The sequence below is a fragment of the Drosophila santomea genome, chromosome 2L (assembly GCF_016746245.2).
Source record: "Drosophila santomea strain STO CAGO 1482 chromosome 2L, Prin_Dsan_1.1, whole genome shotgun sequence".
Lineage (NCBI taxonomy): Eukaryota > Metazoa > Arthropoda > Insecta > Diptera > Drosophilidae > Drosophila > Drosophila santomea.
The window spans coordinates 22,155,653-22,165,841 of record NC_053016.2 but is presented as its reverse complement, the minus strand read 5'-3'; the positions used below and the strand labels follow the sequence as shown (position 1 = coordinate 22,165,841).

Here is a 10,189-nt window from a genome sequence, read left to right as displayed (position 1 = left end):
GTCAGTGTTAAAGACTCTTCTTCGCACTTTCACTAGCTGCGTCACGGGTATCAGATAGTCGGGGAACTCGACTATAGCGTTCTCTCTTGTTTTAAATTAAATTTATAAAAATTTCCTGCCATAAAATAAATATATGTAAATAAATAAATAAATATATTCCTGAAGTTACATCCTTATTATGAGAATCGTTTAGTTTGCGCTTCATACCTACAGTTCATATATTTTTACTTGAGTATACCTCAAATGACTTGAATCAAACCAAATCAAAACAAATCAATCAAGACGTTCAATGCAATGGAACGTCGTACGACTTTAGCCGATCCACTTTGATTGCAACCGAAGTACCCCATACCGTTGTAACTAACTGATTTATTTGGTCTGCTCGCTACGGAATACGTGCGGCTAGCTCAGTAGATTTTGTGCGTTCGTCCCACCAAATTTATAATATAACGTGATCTTTCTTGGGTATTTATTCGTACTTAGCTTTACAATGGAATCTGATTATCCGGATGACTCTGCTCTCCCATCGTAGAGCTAGATGACCTGTCCAGCGGCCTCGTTCCTCTGTCTCGGCGCTATCGTCGTCCTGAGTGGCGCGGACCGTCGTTGTTGGGCGCTCGTCACCTGGGCTGGGAATTGTTGTCGTTCGCAGACTCACTGCAGCTAACGGCTGCGATCCCCAAGGCGAACGCCTGTGGAACAGCAACACGCCAACCCCACGTCTGTTCGGACCGGTACCATGCCTGCTCGGATTTCGGCCTCTGTGTCCTGCGTTCTTCTCAGCATTTCGGGTTCTGCTGAAACCGACTCTGGCAGTGGCTGCCTTTCCTATATGCGACCTCGAAGTCATACCGCTGCAGCTACAAAGCCCATCTGGAAATTCTTCCCGAAGGGCTTTCTATGATGTTCAGCCACTTCAGTGCCATATGAACAATATATATGATCCGTCACAACATTTAAGTGGTAGCCTTCAAGGTACGGCTTTAGCTTCCGAATAGCCCACACAATTGCCAAGCACTCCTTCTCTGTTGTTGAGTAGTTCTTCTCGGCTCCGTTTAGGGTCCAGCTGGAGTATGAAATCACCTTTTCGCCATCTTCTGTGACCTGTGACCTCGGGGCACGCCAAGACTGGGTTGGTAACCAAACTGGCTTTTACCTCCTCCTTGCTGGTGCACGAAACGTCTGTACCAAGATGCGACTCCAAGGTATTGCCTCAGCTTGCGGACCGATGACGGTGGCTCTAGCTGGGCTATGACTGCTACCTTCTCTGAGTCCGTGCCCATCCCTTGGCTTGTGACGAGGTAACCTAGGTACAGAAGTTCTTGCTTAAAGAATTGGCATTTCTCTGGGTTTATTCTTGGGTTCGCGTTCTTCACGCGGCGGAACACTTCCCTGAGGTTTCTATTGTGTTCCTCTAGGGTGCGGCCAATCACGATGATGTCATCTTGATACCCAAAGGCATGTGGCACATTTCCGGTCCAATCACCAGGCCCTGTTGCGGAACATTGGAACAGCCCTTTCCCTGGGACAGTGAAAGTCGTGAAGCCCCGGCTTGACTCTTCCAACGGTATTTGCCAATACCCATCCTTGAGGTCTAGACTGCTTATGAAGCGCGCCTCTCATAGTTAGTCAAGGATGTAGTTTATCCGTGGCATCGGGAAATCCTTTATGGATTTCGCGTTTATCTGCCTGAAGCCCACGCATAGTCTCCATATTCTTCTTCACCATGACTGAATTGCTAATTGAATTTACCCAGCAGATGACTCGAACTATTCAGGATAATATAGAGACCTTGGTAAGGATACCAAGCAAACTTAACGTCAAGTGCCAATTGGACGGTCCCAGGTCGGCCAAACAGTCTAAATTCTGATAAATTTCCGGGTGATGCTAGATTGACTCCGGCCAGTGAAGGTTTAGATTTAATCAACATGTCAGTTAAAGTCAACAGCTGGAAACTACAGCTTACCAGAAATCCCAAAGGCATAAGCGTAGGTAACTTATACAGGGTCTGTCAGGGTCATTCAGACGGTAGCAGGAAATTCCGAAGTTCTCACCAGTAACGCTAGCCTGTTAATTCGATGGTAGGGCTCGCGACTTTTATTGGCGGTCTCACAAACCCTACAGAGTCCTGCGATGGGAGGACAACTGTTTCGATGTGGACATCCGGAAGACAATTCGCGACAGAAAGCAAAAGGAAATGTCCATTCCTTTAAAGCTTCTTTATCAATACAAAGTAATGCCCTTCGGTCTTACGAATGCTTCTCAATTGATAACTCGTCTTAATTAATGATAAATTTATCCCAGCGGAATTGCGTAATGATGTTTTTGTTAATCTGTACGATTTGCTGATCATTTCTGATAGCTTTTGCTCAGCACCTGTTCTTCGAAGCGCTAAATTCGGCAGTTCGTCTGGCAATTGCGTTTGTTTCAAAAACGCATTTATTCAGACTAATAGTGGTAGATGGGCCGGCGTATAAGAAAATGGATCCGAGGTTCCCGCCTGTCGCGTGTCATTTCCGTTTTGGCAGCCACCCGAGGCAGTTGTGTGTTGAAGAACCAAACTTTCGAAAAAGGAAAGGACCCAAGTATTTATAAATTCCCATTTGTTGTAGGTGATTTATTGTTGTAGGTTATTTATTGGTAAAATATGATTTTTATACAATAACAAGAGAGAACGCTATAGCCGAGTTCCCCGACTATCTGATACCCGTTACTCAGCTAGTGGAAGTGCGAAGGAGAGTCTTAAACTATGACGGTTTTTGCGGTTTGTGGGCGTTAGAGTGTGCGTGGCAACTTGAATCAACAAACTTGTTTATGTCTCTGGGGTCTGTATGCTTAATCTCAACTTTCTAGCTTTTGTAGTTCCTGAGATCTCAGCGTTCATACGGATGAAGAGATCGACTCGGCTATTGATCCTGATCAAAAATATATATACTTTATATGGTCGGAAACGCTTCCTTCTACCAGTTACATACTTTTAAACGAATCTAGTATACCCTTTTGCTCTACGAGTATTATTATACCCGTTACTCGTAGGGTATACCGCCCAGTGTCGGCACAAGAGAACACCGATTACCGGCAACCAAAATGTTGGCAGAACAGTTCCAAAACGTTTTTATTTCTGTACAACCCAACAGATGTAGATTTATTTGTAACTTCTGGCTTTATTTTTATGCATTGAATTGGTTCACAACCCTTGAATTCGTTAACTAAAATGGGTAAACACTTCAGCATGTTAAAATAAAAGAAATTTTGTTTGTTTTGCTAAAGAAATGTTCCATCACTTTATAAATACAGTACATTTTAAAACATGGCCACGCCACTTTTTTAGCCAACTTATCGATGGCACATTCAATTTTTGAAAAACATGCTTTCGCCTAGATTGACGGAGGTTAGTGGAGACGGCGAATTCGAAGAAGAGATATGGTCGTAAATTAATTTTTCACTTTGAATATTTTAATACAGCTTAAACATTCGCTGCTACCAAGCGCAAGTTTATCCAAAAGTCTAAAATTTGCAATAACAAGTTTTTAAGTTATATCCATATATTTTTTTCATTTTAAAAAAAGTAGTACATAATAAATAAAGCATAAAACATTTTTGCTTTATAAATAAACGATTTATTTCATTGCGATTTTAGTTAGCAATTTACGAAAAAGAAATGTACTTCTTAAAATATAATTTTTATATGTTCTTATTAAAGAATATTTGTTTGCATAATCCTGTCATCGACATCATTTTGAAAAGTGGCACAGTTTCTCACACTTCACTCCACAAGCTTATATGTCTAAAATTAAAATGCATGTTACGATTAAATGTGAATTAAGATGAGTGCATTTTCGAATGTCAAGAACATTAGGATGAAGAAACAGTAATAGTAACTTCCTTAATGGCTTTCTTGCCAGGGTCTTCATTCTGACTGTTCGGTGATGCGGATCTGCTTATATTTTTTGCAGGATCCAGTTCAGTTTTTAATCGTTTAGAGTGGTATTTTTCAAGTATTGCGTCTTCAGAAGCAGCATTTTGTGATGCGCAGCGTTTGGGCGCACTGTTATCATTTATAGTATCTGAAACATTTTCAGATGTCTTAAGTAACTTATCTTCACTTTGATTTGGATGAATGGTAGACTGTAGCTCTTGCAGCTTTTTCTTAAACTGAACGATTACAGCAGTCATGTTGTCGCATCCAGTTCCATCACCCATTGTATTCGGAGCTAAGCAGTTATCAAAAAGCTAAAATTTTCATTGGTTATTAATATATATAAGATAACAGTAAGTATTTTTACCTCTTCACAAATCGTTGACAATTTCTTGTTATCTTTTAATCTGCAACGTACAAATTCTACGACTTCCTCACTGGACATGTAATTCCAAATACCATCACAGGCGAGTATCATAAACTCGTCCTCTGGGGTGATTATTAGCTTTTTAACGTCAGGTAGGGCAGATATCATTTGTTCCTCAGCTGGTAGGCTTCCGTTCGTTTTATAGGCGTGGTCTCCAAGGGCACGAGACAAATTGAGGCCACCATTTACGCGTCCATCAAGTGTGACACGACCACCTGCCTTTATTATGCGTGAGGCTTCTTCGTCATCTTCAGGCTTGTGGTCTATACTCATTTCAATAGCTAGTCCATTGCGTGATATAACACATCGGGAGTCCCCTGCGTTTGCCACGTAAAGGTCACGGCCTTGCAACAAACATACAACTGCAGTACATCCACTATCTTTGCCAGGTTCCTCAATCATATTTGCGCAAAAATTGTCATTAGCCATCTGGTCTTCATCAGTCTCTTCTTCGTCACTATCCTCATTACCCTGCGGAAAGGTAAGTTAATTATATTTAATTTATGTTATATTTACTTATGATTTAATAACTTGCATCTTCGTCACCGTCATTTTCTGTGCAGTCAGAGCTTTCGGATGAAGTATCAGGACTCTTGACAATGTCATTTTCTTCATAGTCCGCATCATCGTCTGTGAACTCATCCTCTTGGGAACTGTTTATGTCGGTTATATCGTTAGGACCAGTCTCGAATAATTTACTATTACTGGAAGTTCGCTTAAAACCTGTTCCATTCGATCCCTCATTTTGGTCATTAATAGAATCATCTTTTAATGCAGCATTCTTTCCGGACAAATTGTTGATACTGCTAGTCTTACTGCCAACAGTCGCAGCCTTAGGATTTACTACATTGCTCGGATAACGAGAAATAACTACACCATCGACGGATAGTGCAGATGCAGCCGCTGCTGCGGAAGTTGAAGAACCATCTGGCTTTGCAGAGGGGTCCATTACAGCTTTATTAGTCGCTTCGGCAGCTAATGCTGCAGCTCGGCGCCCGCGAAAATATGGAGAGTGCATTTTAAAAATTTCTCTGTGGTTTGAATTCTTAAGATCCAAATCTTCTTGCGGAAGCCCTTTGTATTTTTCCAAAACTTCATTTAGAGGCAATTTGCTTTCCTCTTGCAATTCAGCTAAATCTTCTTCTTCGTAATCTTCCGCTTCAGCATCGACGAAGTTATGTTCTCCAGCCAATATTTTAAGAATATTGACTACCGATGGATCAAGCAGTGTTTTGTCAAATCCCAAAAATGCTTCCTTTAGTGCCACTTCAAATTGTCCATCTTTATAGGTTTCAAGATTCTTAAGAAAATCTGGTAACTTGTCTGCACAATATTGCGCTACCTCAGCTCCACCGTGTCCATCATACACAGCGAAAAACGATGTATTGGTGTCAAAATTTAAAATAAAGTTATGTGCATCCTGAAACATGACAAAATCGTTATAGTATTCTTATTTAGAGAAGCACATCTCAATTTACCTCTTGACTGTTCCGCCATCCCTGCATAGAGCTAGCTCCAACGGCTAGCAAATCATTAAACTGATCTGAAGATGTTTTATCTGTCTTCGGATGGGACAAATACGCTCCCATATTATAACCTTTTCAAATTATTATAAGAGTTTAACAACTCAATTGTCACGCCCCGTTCTTTATCACAGATTTACCGCTAAAATATCGATGCCTTATCAAGGAAAGCGGTATATTCACAAATTCCTCCGCTTATGCGGTACTTGCATACATTTACGGAAATTTATTTCGTTACAAAAATAAGTTTATTATAATTTCGTTATAATGTATATTGAGTCAACGTTGATTACTTCAAATGTAAAAATAGGTATTATGAAGTATGGCTTCAGTAGGAGTTTTGGGAAACAGTAAGTAGATATTTAACGCAAATAACAATAAAATCGAGCTAAATTTATTTGCGAAATCTTCAACCTTATACGCTTTGTATATAATCACATCGGAAATTTTCTGATTTCTATATATATATGTATCGAATACGGGGAAAGTTTACGTAAAATTTCACCGTATTCCCCTTATTTCAGTTAATATATCGACGGTCCATTAGAGACTAAAAAGGAACGGCTGAAAAAGGAACGCGGAGCAAAATCTTATTTTCCCATTACTTAGCTAAAATTGGTGCATACGATACATTGCAACGCGTACAACGCGTTGTATATATTTAATTCTTACATTGACAAATACTGTTCTTGGTTATTAATATCCAACTACATCTTAAAAACTGGTTTAATTAAAAATCTTATTAAAAAAATATGTTAGCATATCTCCATGGGCTCGTGTGGCTCTCGATTACGGAAAATTCAAATATTATTACCTATCATTAATTTTGTATTAGCATATTGCGAGCTACCCGGTACTCATAAAGTAAAAGGGTATACTAGATTCGTTGAAAAGAATGTAACAGGAAACGTTTCCATATAAAGTATAAATATTCTTGATCAGGATCAATAGCCGAGTCGATCTGGCTATATCTGTCTGTCCGTCCGTTTGTCCGTCCATATGAACGTCGAGATTTCAATAACTATAAAAGCTAGAAAATAGAGATTCAGCATGTAGACTCCAGAGACATAAACGCAGCGCAAGTTTGTTAACCCATGCTGCCACGCCCACAAACCGCAAAAACTGTCAGTGTTGAAGAGCCTCCTTTGCACTTCCATTAGCTGAGTAACGGGTATCAGTTAGTCGGGGAACTCGACTATAGCGTTCTCTCTTGTTTGGCTTCAATTGCTCCCTGATGACCTTTACAATTGCGTTTGCTTGAATTTTGCCAGCTTAGTTTCAGCTTAAAATTGTTGGCGACAGTTGGCCGAATGTATTAGTTGAAGGGCTTGGCTTCAATAAAATTTGAAGGCGTAAGACAAATGTAGGGGCTCCTTTCTTTACGATTCAGGACATAGAGAGATTGTCTTTTTCGTGGCTTAGAGCCTTGGACAGCCATGATTAAAAGGGCTGGAGAGTGGTCTGATGACACATCCAAACGCGATCTTGTTTTTGTCAGAGCAAATTAATTTATTCATGAAGCTTTTATAATTTGCAGACCACTATGTGGGACTGGCTAGTAAATAGTAACTTAAAATTGAATTTTTGTAGCATACTTCAATGAAAATGGTTTTTAATGCGATCACAAACACTTTTACTCATTCTGGTTCGCTGATTTAGAACGTGTAATAACGTCTAAAAAAAGAAAATCCCCTCTATGGCGCTCACTTTTTTTTTGTTCTGCATGCATTCTGGAAACGTTACCGCTGCCGCAATCAGTGTGTAACGCTTAGCGGACTCCTTGTCAAGCTCTGCGCTAACTGCATTTGATGATTCGGTTCTGCACGTGAATATGGAGCTGATCGATGAGCAACAAGAAACATTCAGAAAAATTCTCAACGAGTTTTGGGAACATAACTTGGACGAAATTGAAAGAGACAATGCGCTGGAAACCATTTGCTCACTGGAAATATTTAACTATCATTGTCGTTTGGTTTTTGACACTCATTTCTGAAATTTTGGGGCTAAGGGCAGGGCAGTGAGCTCTCGGATAAATTTAACGCTCATATTCGAGCTTTAAGTGGAATGGGCAGAAATATGGATTCTACCCTGGCAAGCTTTGGGCCAGGCAATTAGGTGTAAAGTAACAGAACGTCTGATTTGCGTAGATCCGCCCTCTCGCACAAGTCTCAGCCCGTCAGCCTGGGCCTTCTGCTGTGATTCTGGGCACAACATATTATTGCCAGAGATTTAAAAACCTGACGCCAGTTAATCGATTTAAAGAAACAAAAAGGATCGCACTTTGAATAAATTGCCGTGCATGTGGATCTAAGTACCACACTCTCATTCACCTGGAAATCTGAACCTTGCCTTCACAACAATAAAGATCACAGCTTGCCGCTGATTCACATCATGCCGTAGAACCCTTTGCATTGCACTGGATAATATTTTGCACAGGATAATATTTCAATGTGATCTCGAACGTCTAACTACTCTACCGACATCACTGCTGTTATTGTTTCCAATATAATCGAAAGTCAGTCGTGCTTAAACATTGACATACGCAGCTGGAACATACCTCAAAATCTAAAGCTCGCGGACCCAATGGCCCAAGGCTCACCTACGAACTGCTGTCAAGTTAAGCTTCTGCCGGGATTGCCGGTAATGCAACAGACTCGGTTAGGCTGGGTTGTTTGTGGAGGTTGCAGTCGCGCAGATGGTACGGTCTCCATAGCTGCTTGACCACCTACGACATTAACAAAGAAGACAGTACAAAAATTTCGCAAAATCGACGAAGCAGGCTACGTCTACTTTCCCTTAAGGATGCTGTTGAAAGCAACGCTACCAACAGGAGTCTCACAGGCACCAGCAGTTCCTAAGTTCATTTGTTTATTTCTACCAATTTTGGAGATTACATTTTGGAATTAAGATTTTAGCTGTGCAATTATCTTTCGTTAACTATGCTCCCCTCTTTCGCTCGCTCTCTATTTTGTTGTCTCGGGCTTGCACCTTTGCCTTAGCATTCTGCTTTCGCTCTTCAATTAATCATTCGCTTTCGTAACCTATTCATGCGCGAGTTAACTTCCAATAATTACAACTTGGTTTGCTACATTCTGCGTAATTAACCGACTGAATGGAATTGCAGCGGATGCGAAATATGCTGAATCGCTGAGTCTTCGTGGCGATTCAAGTATTTGTCAGTGTAGCGTTTCGACGTTTGAATAGGTTGCAACAAAGTATTTCTTGGTGCTCCTAAACCTCTGTTTGTCGAGGGGGTTTCGGCGGGGGACCGCCGAGAGTGAATGCTGAGGCGGTAACTCCTTGCCCCTCAGACTGAATCACCGACAGTAGTGGAGGTATGGTTGCTGTTAGCGTAGCGGCTGAAGAGATGGTGGGTGTGAAGCTGGCACGTGGTGTAGTCTCTGGTGCTAAATTTTTTGTTTTCTTTGGGAAACAGGCCACGATACTATAATACTAGCGAGCATCGTGAAGGTGGTTGTCGTCTGGATCGTGGTTCCCCACTGTATCCTGTTGATCTGTATTTTAGTCTCCAGATCCTCCATCCTCAGCTCGTGTATTCCCAATTCTTGGGTTGTCCTGTTCTTCTTAACCATTTATATCTGGGGTACGTTCAACTTTAATTGCGCTATACCAAGCTTCTCCACCGCTTCATACTGTATATTGTTCACCATCGCTTTTCACTGGCTGAACTTTATTAACAATGATCCGTTCAGCGTTTTCTCCAGTCCGCAAATTGTCTGCAGCTTGACATTTTCTCCGTTGAATATTGCGATGTAGCCGGGCTCCGGTTCGAATCTAGTTGTGGTGAGTCCTGCATCCATTGTTTCGAATTTCGTGTCCTTTCCACTCAGCAGTCTTCTTATACAATTTTTAATAACCTGATTTACAATCTAAATATTCTTACTTGCATTTATGCTTTTTACAAACTGACATTTTTCCTCATAGTAATGTATTTCGTCCTCATGAATCGCCACATAATTTGCATCTAAATTCCCTGATATGGCTTTAAGCACCGAGCCTAGGCCATTGACCTAGTCCTTCTACGTCTGGGGCTTTGGTTTATTAATTATTCTTATTTTTCCTTTGTGAATTGTCTGAGGCTTGGTTTTGGATAGTGTTAAACTGATGTCTTCCTGAACTTTGTGTTTAGAGAACCCAGGAGTTAGTTTATTTTTCCTTTTCTCCCTACCTGCACTGGGTCTAGTTCTTGCCTATCCATATTTGCTGCCTCAATTCTCTTAGTCTTTTGTTTTTGTACCCTCTCTTTAATCTTTGGGTACACGTCGGCTTGAAAAGCATTGATTTTCTGTAAATAATCGT

At 40.8% G+C, this 10,189-nt stretch overlaps 1 protein-coding gene across 1 annotated transcript; it reads right to left on the bottom strand.

Moving 5' to 3' along the window:
• Positions 1-3,811: 3,811 nt before the first annotated feature.
• LOC120456410 (probable protein phosphatase CG10417) lies at positions 3,812-6,320 on the bottom strand. Its single transcript, XM_039643245.1, has 4 exons — positions 5,825-6,320; positions 4,882-5,766; positions 4,287-4,817; positions 3,812-4,233 (listed from the first exon to the last, which is right to left on the bottom strand). Exons 1-4 carry the CDS (start codon positions 5,933-5,935, stop codon positions 3,856-3,858), a joined length of 1,905 nt encoding a protein of 634 aa, XP_039499179.1. The 5' UTR covers positions 5,936-6,320; the 3' UTR covers positions 3,812-3,855.
• Positions 6,321-10,189: the final 3,869 nt, after the last annotated feature.